This window comes from Sinohyriopsis cumingii, chromosome 1 (assembly GCF_028554795.1).
Source record: "Sinohyriopsis cumingii isolate HCF-2022 chromosome 1, ASM2855479v2, whole genome shotgun sequence".
In the NCBI taxonomy this organism is placed as follows: Eukaryota; Metazoa; Mollusca; class Bivalvia; order Unionida; family Unionidae; genus Sinohyriopsis; species Sinohyriopsis cumingii.
In genome coordinates, this window is record NC_142961.1 from 54,726,126 (window position 1) to 54,748,639 (window position 22,514).

Consider the following 22,514-nt stretch of genomic DNA (forward strand, 5'->3'; position numbering starts at 1 on the left):
GTATATTTTGTGTCCTACATAAGATATCTTCCTATGCAATTTTAATTATTATTGTATCAAATGTATATTTGATTAATTTTGCAAAAGAAAACATTGTTGTGTAAATCTTACGTTTTCTTTATGAGGGGAAGTGTTAAGTATATTTAATTTGTGTTGTTTATTTAACTTTTGTTCTTAACTGAGTGTAGTTTAAGCGCACATGTCTTATGTCATTGTTTTCAATATGTTTACTTGGATTTGAGTTCATAACCTCGTTTTTCCCCTTGGAAATTATATTGTCCACCCGTTTTTGTCTTGTTTGTAAGTCATAAATAAGTTTTTTTAATTGATATAGGAATTCAAGGTCTTGCTTTTTTAAAATAAAAGTTCGAATATTCTAGAAACATACTTGTTAAAGAATTTGATGGGAAAATGATCCACGACGTGTTCATCTTATTGTGTCTTTGGTTTTGGTTCCGATAAACATAAAAATTTATTCTATTTTAATATCATTCTTTTTGGAATAACATTTTATTGTGTTCATTTTTTAAATCATTCATTGGAATTACGAAAGTGCTCATTGACTGGATTAACAATGGGATTATTAAGAATTCATTCAAAGACATTCTAGATTATGTCATTGTGATGCAGGCAGAATACTGATACATCAGCATATTAAAAATTGCAAATTCATTCGAAACGCCAACGGAATTCAATCGAAACAATCTATACTGTTGAATATGTGCTATAATTGTTTGGATTTTTTGGGATTTAATTCACAATACTGTAAGTTCCTTTAAATTTTCTTTGTCCTCAATGGGGACTAAATTATTTGTTGAATTTTACTTGTTAGTTTTGCTTGTCCTGTAATTAATTTTAAAACAATTGTGTCCAGCAAAATATATATATATATATATATATATATATATATATATATATATATATATATATATATATATATATATATATATATATATATATATATATATATATATATATATATATATATATATATATATATATATATATATATATATATATAACAGGTGAAAGGTGAAAATGTACAAATGGTAGTCCCAATGAGTAATATGATGTCTCTTGGAGCTCTTGGACTTGATAGTAAAATTTATTTATCAGCTGATGTCTACATTTCATATATGATGACTGTTGGCAAGGTTGTTTATCTAACGTTATCAATTGGAAGTCAAAGTCCTCTCACCTTAATTGAACTAAAGGCATCATATTAATACAAAGTGCCTTATGGTTATGATTGACAATGATATTGTTCTTTGGGTGAGCGAAATCGATTTCTGGTAAAAAGACCTTTCCTTCAAAACGAATAGACAGATAATTCTGCTAAAGGAGTTTGACCCGAGGAGACACGTCATGCGGCAGCCTATACGTTCTATAGTATCTTCACTACTTTTGTATCTAATATGCATAGGTATGTATTTTTTAGAAAAAAATAAAGTATGTAACTCAAGTCTGATTCTTTTGGCTGTTTAAAAAGCTTCGTGCACGCGTCGCACATAATCTGAACATATTGTATAGTCAACATCAATAACTGATGGAGGTGAGATGGGTGTTAGGGGTTTATGGTGGGGTGGGGTGGATGGGCTAATTGGGCAGTATCTTTACCTCTCTAGTAGATAATGAAAGTTAGTTCCTTGCCACAGTTTTATAAAACATCTTTTTTCTCTCTTTCAAATGGAGATTTATCACTATATTGTTTGGCTTACAACAAAAACATTTGCACTAAACATCCAACAGTCATCAATACGTAAAATAAAACAACATAATACATTGCCTGAGAATAGTATTGTTTTATTCCCTGTAAAAACTAGAGAATGTTATCAAATTTAGGAATATCAGTACTCCTTTTTAAAAATAAATAACAAGATTCCAAAGTGTATAATTTTATTTTTCATGATTTCTAAATACTATTTCTGTTTATGACAAATATAGCAACGTTGACAGATGGTATAGTAAGGACGATGCCATAAAATTTCAATTTAATTAAAGAATCATATTGAAGTGTAACCTTAGAACGTCTATTTGAATTATTATAACACACATTCAAAAAAGAAACCATTCAAAATGAAACATAAACAACAGTGATATGATATTAATATATATATTGATAACGGCGCAAAAATTCAAACCAATTCGTAAACGTTTCAAGCTTATGAAGCTCTTTCTATGGAGAATAAACGTCTTATATATATATATATATATATATATATATATATATATATATATATATATATATATATATATATATATATATATATAATTAAACCCTAGCATGCATCATGGTCTTAAAATCGCCCCTCCCTCTGCGGTTCTTTTCTTCATTTTTTTAGAGGGCATTTATTTACCATATTAACGCCTCTAAAATCCTTCAATTGACAAGGAAAGTTGTTTTGAGGTTCTTGAAAATAAGAGAAACATTGACTCAAAAACAAGCATGCGCAGTAGATTCCACATTCTTGTGTTCCATTTTTAGTCATCGTGCGTTGATTTGAAACCTCTAGAGTGTTCGCCGCGATTTGTTTTCGTTTGTTGGAACTATGGGGTAGTGATAGTGGGGACCTGGAATTTTCCAGCCAGAATATTTTTTGTCTTTTACTTCAAGATTTTAAAAAAAAAACTAATGGATACAGTTGTAGTTTCTTTATTTCAATAAATCAGCACAAATATATTTTTCAATTAATTGACCTTGTATATGCTCGAAAATGTTAGTCTGCATTAAGTAATCTTATATATATATATATATATATATATATATATATATATATATATATATATATATATATCGATTTTCATCTTTTTTATATAATAGCAGTAAGTTTTATCAAAGGGGTCCAAGTTTGGTCTGGTTAATATTTGCCTCTCTTGTTAACATAATGTAAAACTCGACACTTATCCTAGCCCAGTATGCAACATTTTTGGCAAGATATTGTTGCGTTCTTTTTGAGAAAATTGGAATTTTCTTTATGAAAATTTTTTTTTTTTACAAAATTCGTTAAGGTGAATACATACTGTTAGCTGAAAAGTTACATCGATCTTTGGATCGCGTGTATTCTTTAACAGTGGTATATTTGTTAACATTCGCGAACGAGTCTGCAGAAATATACACATTAAAGAAAGCAATCATATGTACAAAATTTGTAATTGATGGATGTCTGTTCTTTTACAGATATTTGTACAACTCAAGCTGTTTTCGATAGACCAGCAGAATGCAACAGGACAAGTAAGTATATAATCTAGTTTAAACTTCACTATTAGTGACCTAATTTGGAGAGAGAGAGAGAGAGAGAGAGAGAGAGCTGTGTTGTGTACTTGGTAATTAAATAATGCAAAACAATTAAATGCAACCCAATATGTTGTTCACACATACAATGTGTAGGCCTTGAGACAGTACTAAAATCTGACAAATCGGCAGACCTCATTGTGTCACACACAAAAAAATTAAACATTTGAATAAAATACTTAACAAAGCTGGTCATGTGTCAATCATGATGTAATCACATAAGGAGGACTGTGTTTGTTTAACTTTTTAACATACTGATTAGACGCATAGGTAGTTGTCAAGGTACCTGCACGTATATACACAGCTGCGTACTAAAATACAAAATAAGATGAAAAAAATTAAACAAAAGTATGTACATGTATTGTATCGTGATATTGAGACATATGATCTCTAGATAAGGTTATTAATTTTGTTGAACAATATACTACTCGTAGCAATATAAAAGAGACTGCAATCGCTTCAACTCTGGTTATTATTTCATTGACTTCTGTGTATGTTTCTTCCAGGAAGTCTTCAGGTTTATCTGCAATAATAGTTTCGGGGAGTCTTTGGGTGCGCGATAATATTCGTGAACAAATTGGCATGGTTGGCAAAGCTGATTACGCGACTTGAATCCGATACCACATTTAAGAGATGGTCGAGCACTCAGACCAAAAGGTAGTTTCAGAAAATGCATTTATAAAAAAAATAATGACATGTTTTGCCGCATAGTTAATGTTTTCCAAGTCATACACCTTTGCAGTGATAGTCCTAGTGTCACTTTTAATACACGAACGTAACTCTAACTGGGTAAAAACACAGTTTTATGAAGTGTAAACCCTTCAATTATGGTAATCTGCAATACTGTAAGAGTCACTCGTAAAGATACAGGAGCACTGTCTTAAAAAATATCAGTAACATTTGAATTTTCAAACCTATGCAAAATATGCCTTGAATCTTTATTTGTTCATACGAGCTTGAATGATCCATTACTATGGACTGCCTCAACCCCCATAATCCCGTTAGCGGCCTCAAATCTGATAATTGTAAACGTTTTGAATTGTTTCTGTTTCTCACCTATAGATTGTACTTCTCTGGACTTAGAAAGGGATTCATAAAATCTAACCTATTCGGATGCCAATATTATATTAATATTGAAAATATCTTTTTAATACTGATCTTCCCTATCACCGGTGACGTATTCACGGTCATAGTCGCTAAGTTTACTCACATGCGAGTCGGCTAACATCAACGGTGTGATGTTTTCTTGTGTCTGTAAATACATTTCCAATATTTATGGCTACGCTGATGACCAAAGATTGTGCCCACGCAAGCATTGATGCAAATGATGCCTGTACTCACGCCGTATTTGTATGAGCATGGAATGCGGTCGTGGACCTTTTGGCCCTTGTACTTAGTAGTATGTTAATAGTCGTTTTGTTGATGACTAATCTGGGTTTAAATCTTCTACCCCACATGCCTTTCCTCTTTCATGGAAACCTGTAGAAATGTTCACGCGTGGGCATGTGCGCGAGATAAAAGGACATAGTCATAAGGGTGGGTAAGAGGCGTTAAACCTGATCAGTAAAATAAAATACAAAACAGCTATCATTATAGCATTTGTGCTAATATGAGTGCAGAACGGTAAAGAATGAGATCACCATGGTGATGACACTAAATTTCCGACCAGCTAACCAATGGCTTTGACATGTGCTTTAAAGAGAATTGACAAATTACTGCCAATTCAGCATTCCGACCAGCCACTCCATTTGCGGTTTTTATTACTCACTTTTTACGCTGCTGGGGTCAAGTTTAAGTATCGGGACGACGAGAGGTGGCGATCACAATGTTGCTTATTTTGAACGCCAGCCATATGAGAATCAAAACTATTGTTATACCCTGTTCACGGAAGAGTTCTCAGCAGCTCGGCGACGGTTTAAACCTCGTGAAGAATTTTGTTGATGGTCTCATGAATAAAGAAAATTTGACTGCGAAAGGCTTTTCGGTCAGCGCTGGAAGGGCCTGACCACAATTTGATTTCCTGATTTTGCTGTTGATTGTCATCCAGTATATCTTGCTATGTTCGTCTTCCGCTTTGGTCAGCTATCCCTCTTTGGAGTGAGGTGGTTATCTAGAACCGTAAGAGTTGATCTTATTTACAAGTTTGCTATGAGTCCTTCGAAGAGCTGCGTCTTCACCAATGTCTTGCGCATCCGGAGGCATCCAGGTTCCTGTTCCGACATATATTTGATCGATGTGGCCTCAATGCAACGTGCTCAAAATCTATCAGCCTGCTTGTGTTGACCGTGATCTCTTCCTGAGTGTGCTTCCTCCGTGCTTTGACGTTACAGAGAATTCAACTCCCTCCTGTGGACAGGACAGGGAATTTACTTGGGTCATTTATTTATGTGCATTATAAGGATCCAGTTCCACCTTAGCTTTGCTGAGAGGGCGCCGGACTTAATAGTTTTAAAACTGAACATATTTTGCGTAAGAGTAAAACTGCAGATTGAAAATGTTGTACAGACTGCAGGTATGTTATACGCGTAAATATATGTCGTTATGGATGCACAGCTCTGCATATAAAATGGTAAATTTGAATCTATCAGCTACTAGCCAGCAAAAGTACAGCGCTGGGCGCAGGTGCAGTGCTAGCACGGTGATTTTTTTCATAATTTACCGCCATACTGCGCCATGGTCGTTGGCAGTCTGTGGCTGTGGCAAGAGCGTGCTTTTACCGCGGTTAACTGCTCGTATCGGCATTTAAGCACCACTTTGATCGTAGTATCAATATTTACCCTACTATAGACATAAACAAGCCATAAGAAAGACTAATGCCCAGTGGCAAAAAAGAAGACGCGCAACTATTTAGAAGTTTAGAAAAGTACCATGCTTTCTCTAGTTGAGATATGCGCCTTTCTTTTTGGCGTTCGACATAAAGAAACGGTACTCACTAAACTTGCTTATACTAGCCGCTAACCCGGCATACGTGTCTGGGTTATAGTTCAGAAATATAACGCTGTTGCTTGTGGCTTTCATTTATAAGATTCATTTATGGACGCGTTGGATTATAACGACATTATTGAAACTGAGCGACGAGCAGCGACCTACAAGTTTCTCAGCAAGGAGAGTTTTGGCAAGCTACTCTTCCATACAGATCCACCAATGTCCTACCAGTTCCTCGATATGACAATAACACAGTGTTATGTAGTGGTTTCACATTTTTTAAATCACCAGGTACACAATAACTCTTACAACCTTAACATAATCTTATGACTATATGGTCTTAAACAAACTAGCAGGAAAGAGCGAAAACCAGAAGAAAATAAGTTTTATAAAATTTAAGAAAAATTGTATATTCCTAATTCCCAAATAATGTACAGTTTCTAACACAAGTTTCTGAACAAACTTTAGTGGTATTCCAAAATAAACACTGGAAGTGATGATGTGCCTGTGGCAACATGTGTCGTAGAGTTGTGCCAATACTCTTTTCTGAATCACAATAATACAATTCAATAATATATCCTTATTTGATTTTCACTATAAAATCCAATTCTCGATTTCCATGAAAGTTATTCTTGAAGAATGAGCAAGACAGACAGAACTATTATCAGCGGATTCAAATTATTTTCGGTTCCTGAGGTAGGCATGCCACACGAGTCGCTATTGTCATACTCGTTGTCTTGCACTTCGAAACAATTTGTGTCCGAATTAGCTAACGGCGCGAATCTGTTCTGCGTCAAACATCCACAATGCTCGCATTCTGTTCTGGAATCATCAGTCTGACTGGGGGGTACATGGTGGGGTAGTTGTGGTCCATCTGAGGCCCAGTATAACTGGGGTCCAGCGTAAACTTAGACCTCATGCATCGTAACAAGTTTGTGGTTGGTGTACAATTTGTCATGAAGGTTTCCATTTCTATCTCCCCTTTACGCTGTAAGAGGCAATCATCTTCTTAATCGCGATTAAGGAAAATTTTCATTTATCACATGCGTCTTATTCCGTATTTGTTCCGTGCTTCCTTTCTTACACGCTCTCTTTTTCACATTGTGTAAAATTTGCATGATGGGTAAGGGTCTATGGCGAGAGTCAAGTGTTTGCAATGAGGGATAAAGTTCGATGGTTGGAGCCAAGAGTTTGTTATGATGGGTAATGGTCGCTGGCGGGAGCCAGGAGTTTACTGTTACTTCACTTTCTGGACTATTTCAATATGAATTTGATCAACACGGATGTCCAATACCTTTTTAATAAAGTCTCGTGTTTCATTCCTGGTAAATTTCCATTTCAGTTATACCAGTAAAAATTAGGATCTCACGTATACTTCTACGTTGCAAATCAAGTATTGTTTCTCTCGGACCGGCATTTTCATTGTTGATTTTAGACATATTTTTCTTTCATTTGTTGAATATGCTTACTAGCTTGAATGGTAGTACTTGACGGTTCGTGCTTGTTGTCACTTATTAATTTTAATGTATTTTCCATTTCGAAGAAATTTCTGAAGATATTTTTCACTTTGTTCTTAAAACCGCCAAACTTGCCTCTAGGATATCAATTCTGGCCAACTTGATGGATTCCGTGTCCAGTTTCTTACTGAATTCTACAATGCAGGTACTGTAGACGAACCTGCCTGTCCGGATGTTTGGCCAATGCATAATGCATCGTTATTACACGCAGCAGCAGGAAGGGGTCAACCAACCAAATGGCGGCCGAACATGGGGGAAAAAATGACGTAAAAAATACATGGAATAGTTGAATTGACCAACGTATGGTAACATGTGACACATCGTGATGTTTTTTTATGTGTTATAACATGTGAATATTTATATTTGATTTTTTAGTCACAATATGAACAAATCATGACAAAGCAAGGGGGGTTAGCTGACATAGGGGCGGCCAGACCAGGTGAAAAAATGACGCAAAAAACACACAAGGCAACATTTTCGTGACCAATCGTTGTATGAAAAATGTGTCGTTGTACCCCGTTGTGCAATTTCGTGGCTTCATTATTGTTTTCTTATGAATCTGACATGATTTTTTTGTCACTGGCTGACCAAATATTGGTCAAAATTTTTCTTTAAAAAAATTATCATATCGTTTTAAGCAGCAAAAGTTGAGCTTTTTGTTTGTGCCAGTTTAGTTGCCAATTTATTGCCAGTTATATCAATCATTCTTTGTGCCAGTTTATATCCATTTTGTACCAATGAAGTTTTCATTTTGCCGATTTCTGCCTTCAAGGGATGCCCTTCAATGAAGCCTATTTTTACTTTTGGATTTTCCATGTGTTTCTGGCTATATTTATTTCTGGCTAACTTTGGGCTCTTTACCTCAACTGTCTATTTTTACCCCATTGGGAGGGGGAAGGTGTTTCCTCTTTATGGTCACATGGACATACCCCCATAGATACGAAACGAAATACTAGCGTGTTGTCCATAAATTCGCACGCCCCACGGTTCCACGATCAACAGGATACGCACTGATTGCTGACAATTATTTGCACACCCACCCCCGGGCGAACCTTGTTAGGTGCAAAACCGCACCACCACCAGTTTCGACCGGTGATGGATGTACTCAAATTGTCTGCAATCAGTACGTTTTCCCATTGACTTTTCAACGCTTGGGGCGCTGATCAATGAAATTACCGATGATTACCACAAAGAGTGATCAATTAGATCGGCGATAACAAAATAACATGATTATGCCCAATATCCAACGTGGACCTGAAAGCGTCAGTGATAAATTCACGATTACTAGTTTATAAAATGATCTATGGAGATGGACTCATGATATTATTCAGGGTTTATTTAGAGGGATAGCCCCAAAAGCTATCCCAATTGCAAAACAATTATGTATGAAAGCCATGGAACTTGTTCATGATAAGGATATTGGCACTATTTGTGATGTTGCTGGTAAAGCATTCTCGACAATCAAAGACAGACTCGCAAGATTAGTACGACGAAACCACAGCCAGTAAAACTGACCAGCACTGAAGTTATGCCACCAAGTGTCAGCAAAATAACAAATGAAGTCGCAAATGAGCGGTTGAAAGAATTAGCTGGAGTGCAGTCATTGGCAAACAAGCCTCCGCCGAGGTCGAAAAAACATAACTGCAAACATAGTAGCAGGTAGTGATTATTGATCAATGTTGAAACGTCGTTTTAGACAGCAGCCAACATAATAAAAATGTTCAAACGTGCGTCTGATCCAGCATTTGACATGGACGCACCATTACTCAAGGATGAGTCTTTGCGTGATTATCTCTATTAACGAAACCAACGTGGGCGAATCTAACTAAAAGTCCAAGATACATGCAGATATTTCTTGCCAGCCGAAGCATTTGTTGAAGTTTAGGGTAGACTTTTAAGAGAAAACAATAATCCATACGCTGCAGATGACAAATGTAGATTCGTTAATAATGGTGTTATGGCATTATTTAAAAGTGCAGTGTATATGACTGATAGTAGACAAATCTAAGTATGTCACAACAACGTCAGTGTTGCTTCGATGATGCTCTGTCTTGCAAGATATTCCGATGATTATTCAAGGCCTACTGGTCCATCAATCATGTTCTCAAAGGATATTACTGACCATCCTAATCACAACAATCTAACAAAGAGAGCTGTATCTGGTGGTGATGATGTGGTAATTGGAGTGAGTGAAGAATTCAACCTGGGATTTGCGGCACAACAATCTCAAGTTGATGCTCAATGTAGATTCAGCTGTGTGATACCATTGTTGCATATCTTTGGATTCTGCAGACATGTTAGAAAAGTTATCTTTGGAGCCAAACATACAGTTGAGTTAGTGAGATAATGCTGCTGCATGTCAAGTAATGCTAAACAAACTTGCGTTGTGGATGCCAGCAATGACTCCATCACTCACAGAAAATGTTCGGTTGTTATCTTTCATGGATAATGATGGTAAATCAACGTTGTCGTGGCTGACAATGACCACAGACTCAGTTACAAGTACAGCAAATTCATTTGCATGGCAGCTAGCGTCTCAGCAAGGAATGCCAGCACCACGATATACATTTGTTGCGTTTCAAGGTAACACAAGATTAGAAAACCAAGAAAGAAAGCCGATGGTGTTTGATAGATTGGCTGTGACCACGATCTGATTGAGGATAAAGGGACACCAGGAACCATCCGAAGACATAATACTGAATTTTGAACATAACAATGTAGCACTGGCGTATTGTAGTTTGATGAGATTTATGAGGCATGATCAGAATGTTGGTTCTGGTTTGCATGGATTTCAGCATGATTTTTCAATACTGTATCCAATGTATTATTTCTCACTGGAACACCTTGATTTGTTCAGACAATCTGTCATTGATATACATCTGCGAGATACTGCTAACGAAGTACCGTCTGGTTCTAGTGGTTACAGAGCATTCACTGTCATACTGTCAGACAAAACAATGCTGCTTGAAGGCTTTGGCGGCCGAATGAGTCATTGATGCACCAGTAGAAAATATGTAATTAGATCATTATCATTTTATAATGTCATATCATCAAATCAATGTTCCTCTGACACCTGGTCAGATTTTTTTAAAAACTGCAATATGCATCAAAGAAAAATTATGGGGCAAAAGTACCTCTTAAATTTGCGGTATTGCAGGCCCAAATAAATTATCGTTGACTGAACATCAGCTCGAACACTACAGGGATACCAAGAAACCGAAAACTCGCATTCGACTTGATTATTCTGCAAACCCGATCAGTGACATAACAAAAACCAGCAGCATGTTTCCGTTTCTAGCGGCATTACCAGCTTTAATTGCAGTTGTGGCTCCAGCTGTTGCAAAAGCAGCTGCACTTGGTGCTGTTGGAGCAGTTGCCAGTATGGCACTGAAAAAAAGCAACAGGACGTGGCATACATACCATACAAAAAGGACGGGGTCTAAGATTACCAGGAACGCTGTATGGTCAAGGTCTGAGACTGCTGGGGGTGCTTCGTTAAGTTTCGCAGGTCCAAGTTTGATTTAATTGATGTTTCTCGGTGATTAAACATAAAAAAAAAACTTCAGAGGTGTTTTCATGCGTGATCAATTACCAGAAAAACCAAACCATGTTGAAACCGATATCATTAATCTCGATGGACTTTCTGGTCCACGTACTCGTTGGATTGCACATGAGGTTGATTCACGTAGCGTTGTTTATTTTGTTTGTACGGACTGGTACCACTGAGAGCATTTTTACAATATATCAGCAGTAGAATGCATAGCATTCCACCAATCTGGTATTCAACATTACCAACACAGACAATAACGGATCCACCAATATGCGATCCAGGGTAACATTGGTTTATCCAAATATGCAACACAAGATCAACTTGCAGATTTTTCACATCTAGCCGATGTTGACCCAAATGAGACTGTTGTTTTTCAGGATCAGCAAGGACGGTTAACGATGAGCAATATCCATTTGACAGATATTATTCTGTGAGTTCCAGGCACGACCGAAGATAAGTTAGTGGTGTTTACTAAAATCAGTAATATTAAAAACTCAGGAAACAATTCTGACAATCATTGGACATATTGCTGTACATATGAGAAGAACTGCAGATGTAATGTATGCAATCTCAACAAGAGCAGAAATACAGTAACCAATGTGAGAGAACCAAAATCAGACGATGAAGTGGCAACAAAAAATAAGATAACAACAACCATGCCACGATTAGAAGTGAGATCAGTAAATGCGTTGCTAAAGCTGGTGATATAATGACGCAATCTCCACATGAGCGGAAATAGCATTGCTAATTTGAAAGAACCAGAATCAAACGATGACGCTGCAATGAACAGATACATGGACAACAGCAACATCTTGATTATGACCTCGTTAATGACAATCAATGATGGACTGACCACATTCAGATCTGAATATAATAATCAGGTAATTGCATTTACGCGTTTTCACAGAAACATAAATAGAACCATGGATATTTCTTTGGAAATCCAATGGTCATCGATATTAAACTCACTGAAATCTGCACACAACTTGTTGATATAGTCAGAGTTTAAAAAACAACAATCAAAATTATTAACAATGAACTCACCAACATCAACTCAAGAATCAATTTGATAAACCCTGAACTTGATAAAATCAAAAAGATTGCCAATGGTGTAATTCACACTACTCCACTCATCAACATGGTATACACAGCAGCGTCTGGATCAGTTACATGGTCAGTGCAGAACAGCACTATCAGATATACCTCTGAGGTTACCAGGATGTATAAGTTCTCAGTGTTTAGTACCGCTAGATTTAGATAGTTACGAGATATTCACGGCGTCATTCCATAGACAGATTTCCAAAACTGGGAAATTTTGTTAAATCAAAATACTGTTGAATCATTCACACTCGATCCAGAAGACAAACCCCCAACCCCAATAACATTGGTGATGTCTGGAATTCGTTGCGAAAACACTTTAGTTGGTAACTTAATATAAACAATAATGAATCACACACAATCATTTCGGTATAATCAAGCATGTGCGTAGAGGACATTGCTGGAAGAAACCATCGACAAGCATATGACAAAACAACAAAATTGTCATCAATAATGTTGTATACATGGTTTTCTCACTGGTCACTGCAACAACGACGTTAATTGGCACATTATCAGCAACACACGTGATACTGCCCATGGCTGGAATCAGTATCTATGTTGTTGTTGGTGTTGCTAATATACTCAATATTATCAGGAAAAATATCTACATGTACCAGTAAATAATTGCACAAGCACACAGAAATAACTTATGCTGCGACTTATTCATGCATAAATATATCATCAAAACTGTCAGTGGGGTTACAGGATGGTGTAATATCACACAATGAATTTGCTGTGATCAGGGATATATATTATCGGTATCACAAGAATGCAAACTTACCAGCACCACATCCAGAATCCACCGTATAGATAATAATGACCACAGAAATAACCACATGACTGTGATAGATCATCGCTAACACAATGCTACCACTGACCACAATGATATTGGCAACATCAACATGGCAAATTGGATATTGGTTTTCCAACTCCTATTAAAGCTCCTAATGATCGGACACTTGAAATCATACTGGCACAATTATGACTTTATTATAGTTGGCCAAATATCAGACAAAAATCATTTGGTGATTTAGACGCAATAATCCACTGGTATTCTCTACTAAAACTGCTGCTGATGCAACTGGGGTGCAAGGCAAATCTTGGAAGTTGATACCATCTCAACAGGATCATATCAAACTGAACAAATCAATAATGAACTTCAATGTAGAAATAAATCAATAATAGGAAAAGAATCAAAGATCTCTATCTAGGTACACGAGCCAATGCTGAGCGCAGCCATTGAAATATTGATGCCATATTACGCTGTTGACATATATAAGTTGTCGATCAGAACCATGCTGGGATGGCCAATGGAAATGCCAATTTATCTTGGACCAGTAGAACCAGAACAAACTGATTATTTGACAAACAAACAACAGCTATAATGTTGTACAGAGTATGGAAATCATAAACAATGGTAGACTGTAGAAGTCATGTGGGAAACCAATGGAGAAGTTATACCATCTACTGGTATGGGATAAAACATTATTGTTATTTAACGATGTAAAGTTTACGGAGTCCGATTCGCAAGCAAAAGAGGAATGCCGCAGACAGGGTGGAGTTTCTACTGAAGACCTTGCAGGTAAAATAGCACAAAATACAAATAGATATGAGAAAAACATTTAAGCAGTATACAGTTGAATATCCAGATGACGATCTTAGACTCTGAATCATCCAGGTAGTAGAACACCTGAACCATATAAAATCGGATGCAGAACTTTCAAAAATCCATAATACAACCTGCAGTTCACATGAGTGATTATGCGATAGTATTAGGGGTGAGAAAATACAAAACTAGATTTCTCGATTATTTTAAGATTCTCAAAGCCCAATTGCCTACGTTCAAACTACCCCGGTTTGGCACGAATAAAATGCAGCAAGATATAAATGACAAAATTGATGAATATTTTCCAAAGATCTGCACCATATGGGAGAAGATACAAAGCCCTCCAGATATTCTCAGACATAACAATGATCAAATATGTGGTGGTCATCAGGTGTTGCTGGGCATTGTCAATATCACGTCGACGATTTCTGTAAATCTAGTGTGTGAAGCAGTCAACGGTGGCTATACCGCATCTGGACAAGCATTATAAGGGCAAGACCAGCAGGGATATGTTCTATACAGCTTTTCTCTGGATGTCCTGCCAGTTCTTTTGATTGTGTTGGTGCCAACTATTATGTTTATTTATGATGTCATAATCCATCACTGTCAAGAACACTTTTTCGTCTAAGCGAGCAAGTGGTAACTTACTGGACACACTTGGTGAAGAATATACCGTGACAGACCATGATGAAAAAAATAATAATAAATAAAATAACGCATATTGATATAAAAACCACTCATATTTGTTGTCGTTAATTTCGTTGTTGTAAATATTTTTGCCGTTAATTGTTTTTGTCATTATTTTTTTTTTTGTTGTTGTTTGGGCTATTCCTCTTTGGTGGATTTGGGTATCTTAATAGATTCCAAAACAAGTTTTTTTTAGATGTCTCACACGAGCACTTACAACAGCGAAAGTTTCATATTGTTGAGACAAATCTGGTCGTGTTTTCCCAGTGGCACTTGCCAATAGAACAAATTTAACTTAATCATGCTGTTAGTGTAAATCAACCAATTACTATTCCATTTCACACTGGAGTAATTTGATAAATCTGTACTGTGAGTGTATATCTGCCCTCTTCATGTAGCTACTGTATCATCTCAAAATCATTGTTAATTTTTTTCAACATGAAGTGGAACCACAAGACTATGTTGCTGCAATTGTTCGATCATAGAGATAATCTTGTTAATGTTTTCCCGAGCACGTGTGAAGAAATCTTTAAATTTGTTTATATCCATGTCACCAGGACACCATGTCTGATGAATATTTTGCAGCGTATGTATATCAACCATGTTAAAAATAACCCAAAAATTAGTTATCTCTGATCACTAAGGGAATCTGGGTATACGGCTGAGTAACGTAATTGAAAATATTCTGTCTGGATTTGCCTGTTTGTCAAGTATGACATAAACGTAAACCACTGGATTGTTGACATCCCCATTAAGGTCCTCCATTGATGGCATTTCATCGATGTCTGTGATAAATTCAATAACATTGTCTTTAGCTGCAGCAGATTCATTAAGTTCCTTAAGAACATGATAGCATCATAGGTCATCCACAGATGGCACTACTAAATAAAGGTTTACCCATTTGAGCCACCTCATTATCAGATTGAGCAACAACTGAGATTTACCGGACCCAGACAGACCAATTATAATAGCTTGAATGGAATCTGGTAACATTGGATGATGCTTGACTGGTGCCTGCTCATGTGTCACGGAAAAATCAATCACGTCCATATTTTACAATATAATATTATATCATCGTGAGTTTATATTGTTTTCGCTGCAAGACAGTCACTGGTACAAAATTTCTGAGAGCAACCACAGATAAATGTGTAAAATGCGGAACACAAAAATATAATTTTGTAAGTATTCCTGTTGCAACAGCGGGTTTTGATATTGCTAAGGCACTCTGTAAAACACATGGAATGCCAAGGTCTAAGTATCTTGGTGAGAAGCATCCTCCAGGATATAATTATTGTGGTCCTGGAACTCACCTTGATATTAGATTTGACCAGGTGAATTTCCAGTAAATGCGATTGATCAAGTGTGCTATGTTCATGATGTAACGTTTATAACTCCAAATTTACAACAGTGACATAGCGCAGATGTCAATTTGATTCATATACCAAATTCAATATAGAATAAAAGCATATGAGAATCACTCACTAATTGGTTGATAAGATCTTTGATGAAAGGTAAAATAGTGTTGGGAGCATAGCTATCCAAGCTGGCAATTAAACGCCAACAATTAGATAATGGAGTCGATTTATTATAGTCCAATCAGATACTGGAGAGGTACGGCAGCAATAAAAACACTCGCCGATGCAGCAGGTGTCACATGTGCTGTAGCTGCTAATTGGTTGTCACGACAGGCGATATGACAAATTTATCTTCCATGTCCCAAAACAATTCAACACAGACAGTTTGATGTCATCACACCCAATGAAGTTCATCAGATAGATATCTTCTTTTAACCACATGACGTACATAAATGGCACACATACAAATACACGTTGACTGTCATAGATGTTGCAAGTAGATACAAAGAGGCTGAACCATAATCATTAAAAACAGCAATTGAAGTCACAGTAGCATTTGAATGAATTTATTTGCAAGGACCATTATGATGGCCACAATTGCTACAGGTTGATCCTGGCAAAGAATTTCTTGGTGCAGTAATGACACTGAAGCAACAACATAATGTTAAAATCAGACATCGACACACCACAATACATCACATTCAGGCAATCATTGAACAATTTAATGAAACACTTGTGCTGCGACTCTTGGGTCATAAATATGCCCAAGAATTACTGAGCAGAACGCTGCATGTTCAGGACAGATCTTGTGAATCGGTTGCAACACTACCTCATGTGGTGGCAGCGTTAAACAACAAGGCCACGAGTGGAATTCACATGAAACCTGTCAATGCAGTTCCAAAGAGATGTAAACCATGATGAAAATTACCAGTGGATCAACCACAACCAGTGTTGGGTAGTAAAGTCACACTGAGGACTTTATATGAACCTGGTGAACTTGAGGGTGGTGCAGCAAGAGCAGCTGATCCTGTGTAACAACACATACAATTTCCAGGGTGGCAAAATCTACTGTGCAGCCACCAATCTACAGACTAGATTCAACAGCTCCTCAACGTGGATTTGTTTGTGAATAATTACAGGTAATTCCTGAAAACACCCATTTACCACCAGACTGGATATGTGCCAACAAAAAATGCTAACAAAGCTCCTCTACATCTGTTACATTCAAGACATGTCAGAGAGACATTTTCACTGGTGTGGTCAATCAATAAACGGTTTCACAAGATCCATTTTACAACTAATATAGAAAGAATCTGTGGTGACTCTAACAATGTCATTATGAAATTTGTTGATAATTAATAATTAATTTATTGATGAGCATTCCAACATAGATGATCTCAAATGAGTAAATTGAGGAAAATCTCCTTCATAGTAGATAACTATTGTACCTACATTATTTCCATCTTGCATGACTGGATTTATCCAATACACCAACACACCTTTAACTGCTATGTCCTTGACAACAAAATCTAATTCAGCTGGATCCATGATTAATCTTGTACAATTACGTGCACTATCAGATCAATTATGTGAGAATCTTGGCATCGAGCGTGTATCGCAATAACACTATTGGAGCCCAACCTTGCTGCTTTTTGTGCAACAGTCATTGGGATTGACACTGGTATCTCATTTTTTAAAGTGTCTACCAAACCAAATTGGTATCACAGGATGAATACTCGCTGAAAACTTGACTGATTCAATCTCGGCAAATCCAGTAAGAATTGATATTTGGTAGTGGCCCATTTATTGCAACTCATGTCATTTCCTGTGTTAGGTGCCAAAATCGTTCAAATAATGATGACACTTGCCAAATCCAAAAAAGGCTGCTAAATAAGCAGCAACATTGTCAACAACGACATTGTCAACAGCAACATTGTCAACAGAAATCATATCACCAAACTCAACACAGCATCATGATATGTTATCGTGAAATTCTTTTGGAGTTGGACACCATTTATTTTTTTGTTGGGCTATTTGAGCCACACAATACAAAATATTAAAACGGTTAACGATAAAATTGTCATTGTCACCATTATATTTTACTACAATCTGTTTCATCGCACGTTGGAGTGATTCTGTCCAATAATGAACACCAGATGGCAGAAAAAACTGATCAAATGTTCATTCATCTGACTCAGAGTCATCTCTGTGAAATAGCCAGACCAATACAGGGTCACCCAGTCCTATGTTGTAGATTTCTTTTTAGATATTGCCATCAAAAAAAATCATATGATTCTCTCCCTTGGAAATTTTATCACCAAGTCGGTCCAACCATGCGTATTATGATCATATAAAATTATTTGAGCACCCTTACTACAGTATTTATCAAAAGTGTACAAAATCTCATTAGCTATTGTTTTTACAATTACTGGAATCTTCAGTGTTTTTTCTAAAATAACCACGTCATCTGTCTTAGCTCCATTGACAAGAGAGTCCATTCTCACATTTTGAGTTAATAAAGTGTTCTCTTACACATTGAGCCAAACAATTTAGCAAGCCTGTTTTAACTGGAACAAGAGCAGCTATGTCTGGTTCATTTAAACGATAAATTGCGTAAACAACAGTGGACAGTGGATAAAGCATTATTGTAGTATGGTTTGTCAATTCCAGTGAAAATACCTGATTTTGAATTTTTATATATTATGATGACATTGTTGTGTTGCTGTGATTCCTTAACAGGATCGAGTTTACCATGAATAATCCAAGTCGGACCATCTACACTGATATGTTTGACAATAAATTTTATTCTAAATATATATTTGCTGTCATCAACAGGATTATTAATGATAGTAGCTGCTCCATTGTCATTCACTGTGGAATCAGGTTAAATACCATCGACCACTATCTTAAATGTTGAAAAAAACATGAGACACATCATCACTGATAAATTTGTTATTTGCTTGTTTGATAAAATGGTGGCTGTTTCTTATTTTTGGTTAATCTGTGAAAATCTGATGTAGTGATGTGCTCAATTGCAGATACTCTTTTTAGCTCTCATTCAAAAACTTGCCTCTGCTCTTCTTTGGTTCTATTGTGGACTACCTCTCTACTTCACTTGTGGTAAATAACGATTTTATCTCATTTTGTAATTTTTATTGTGCAAATTTTACCTTGGGAAAACTGGTTTATCCCGATTACCAGTAGACTAAAATACTGTTCTTGCAGTTGTTTTGAAACAGTAGAATTTTTATAGTCATCTATATAATGAGGAAAAGTATTATTTTCAGTTGTTCTTTATCCAATAATATAATATGCATCAAACAAAAAATAGTTCTTGATGGCTCATGATCAGATCAGTTATACCTTGTAAAATGAAAATTGTCATGGTGAGTACTGTGGATATCACATGGTGATTGTTCGTCATGGCAGTACTGGACCACAGCCATGTCTGAAGTGTGGGGTGGGAAAGACTCAGTTTTGTGTTTCTTGTGGCGGATGATAATATCGTGCACTTAAGCGATATTATGAAAAGCAAAATGCTGATGATGACCTTAAAAAAAGAAAAAAGATTAACTCGTGAAGTATTCCTTTGCTGAAAAATAGTGTTATATTAGAGGAAGAGAAAAGTATATAAATGACACAGATTGAGAAAGAGATTGATCTTGACGAGTTTAGATGTCATCCGATCTATGATAAATATGAAGCTAGCAGAGCTGGGATCATTAGAAATTGTCAGCTAAATCAAAAAATAAAATTCATTTATACTGATCAGTAAACATCGCAGCTGCCATGATCATTTGTCAATCATCTTTTTGGGGTTGTTTGACCAACATTTGGTCATCCAGTGACTATAAAATCATGTTGGACTCATAAGAAAACAACAACGAGCCACAAAATTGCACAACAGGGAACAACAACACATTTTTCTTACAATGATTGGTCATGAAAATGGAGCATTGTATTTTTTGGCACCATTTTATTTCCACCAGGTCTGGCCACCCTTATGCCAGATGACCCCCCTTGCTATGTCATGATTTGTTGATATTGTGACTAAATGATCAAATAAAAATATTCACAATTTAAAGAACGTAAAATAACATCACGACTTGTCACATATAGTTTATGTTACCATGCTTTGGTCATTCCAACGGTTCCATGTATTTTTTTATGTCATCTTTTCATCCATTGTCTGGCCACCATTTGGTTGGTTTACCACCTCCTGCTGCACACTCTTTTGATTGGTTGGCATTACATGGCATGATAGGCAACCTGTGAAATCCAATAGATGTCGTTATTACAAAAGCATTGAACTTTTGAATCGATCTGCCAAGGTGTATTTAGGTTAACATATTGAAACTTGGCTAGCAAGATACTGCCATGCAGAGAACAAATCAATCCTACAATGTAAGACATCAACCCCAAAAACAAATATCAAGGTTGATGTTTTACATTGTAGGACTAGGAACAAATATGGGTCTACAATTGCCATGAATTTTAGTATTTTTTCCTTTTTTTTCTTAATTTCTTTCTAACACCTTCTATATATAACAAGTGTTAATAAACATGTACAGATGCCAAAAGTCAAAGTTTGAGCTCAGAAACATCAGCTTGACAGAATACATGCATGCAATAAAAGTATATTACTGCTTCGTAACTAGTTATTATTTGTACTTATTGCACATACATGACATCACATACTAAGGCATATTTGCATTATGGCATAGTATTCTTATTCATGTTGATATGCAATAATTTCAATAATAAAAACTACTTTCTATGGATTTTATTACAAGTAAACAGTCAACCAGATCCCATGCATTGCATTTGTCGGTGTGATTGTTAACTTTTTTATACAAAGTACAAGAATAATAGCCCAAACCATAACTTTTGTCAGGAAAGTCTTTAAATAAATTAAAATAATGGAAATTTACAATGGTCAATGGGTTATAAAGTCCTGTTATTTATGTTTTGGGCAAATCAGTGTCGAGGTCTTAGATATAATGAATTATCACATAGTTGGTACACTTTGCATATAGTGAGTTTCATATTTTTGATATCTTGACATGTGAACATATTATTTTATGTGATTCATTAAATTTGGGAATTTCTGCATACAGTAATCCTGTTTCACATGAAAATCGCAACAATGTAATGTTTACCGTAGTTGAGAAAGTGACATGTTAGGGTAAGCATGTACTCAAGGCCTATGGTGTACAATATCAAACAATGTGACATTGTACTCAAGGCCTATGGTGTACAATATCAAACAATGTGATATCACTTGCATTGATCACTGTCTTGATAAATGATTTTGTTGTTTAAAATGTTCTGTTAATTCAGATAGATGCTTGTTCTTTGATTTATAGTTTGTAAAAAAGTAAAATCTACTTTTCCTAGGCTAGCTTTGTTTGGGACTATATTTTATGCACAACAAAAGAAAGGTTATTCATTCTTCTTTCTATCTATGTAATTTCAACTGAAATAAAAACTATGTGATAAAAAGAATGCTGGACATTATTCAACTCATTTCATAAATTCAATATTAAATCATTACCCATCTGAGATCCTCTATTGACATGTTGTCAATCAAATAGTGATAAATGATTTAATATAAATTGAGACGTGTATCTTATGGCATCCAGTTCATAATCACAAGGTATTTCCAGCCCCACCACTCTGCCAGATGGTCAAGGAGCCATCACAAATGATCTGCCCCTCACAGTCTGCCTGAGGATTCATAGAACCTCTTGTTCCCTGCAGACCCATTGGTCCTGAAGCTTTTGTCCCTCACTACGAGATATTCGACCACTATCTTCCTCAGGACCAATGTTACCACAGAAAGCAGCACACTGGGTATATACCAACCCAAATTATCAATAGACACCATGGCTAAAACACCACCTTCAGTACTGTGCAGCCACAAAGAGACAGCAATTTTAGATCTGTCACTATTGCTTTATTACTCAGTCACTCCTTGACCCCTTCATCCCTTCACTACTTTCAACCCCTCACCCCTTTTAGCTGAAAATTTATCTAAATCCATGTAATTGCAGTGGTCATATCTAATATGCAATGACAAATGTGACGCATGTGCATAAGTAGAGTTGATCATTTTATAAAAATTGTGTCATTCGGACTGTCGTATAAGGGATTTGTATAAGGTTATGATAATAATCAGGTTCATATGTGAACTGTATCTGATGAGAATCTAGCAGAATTTGAAGTAACATTCTCTCATCCCTTAATTCATGAAACATTAATGTGAATACCATCCTTCTGTTCAGTTATATACTGGTGAACTTGAAAACAGATTATAATAAAAAACATTGCATTGCACATTTCAGAACTATCAAAAATGCACAATAAAATAGAGAATTAAACAATTCTATCCTATAATACAGATAGGAAAATACAATTCACATACCTCTACAGCTGGCGATAATGCACTGTAAAGTGGACTGCTTACTGAGAAGACTTTCCATAA

At 36.1% G+C, this 22,514-nt stretch overlaps 1 protein-coding gene across 1 annotated transcript in view; it reads left to right on the top strand.

The window, feature by feature from the left end:
- Positions 1–1,253: 1,253 nt before the first annotated feature.
- Positions 1,254–22,514, top strand: part of LOC149806893 (uncharacterized) — a 248,378-nt gene continuing 227,117 nt past the window's right edge. Inside the window, exons 1-2 of the mRNA XM_089959232.1 lie at positions 1,254–1,423; positions 3,179–3,232. Of these exons, the coding sequence (XP_089815358.1) occupies positions 1,366–1,423; positions 3,179–3,232 (112 nt within the window). The 5' untranslated portion in view covers positions 1,254–1,365. The remainder of the gene's footprint in view (positions 1,424–3,178; positions 3,233–22,514) is intronic.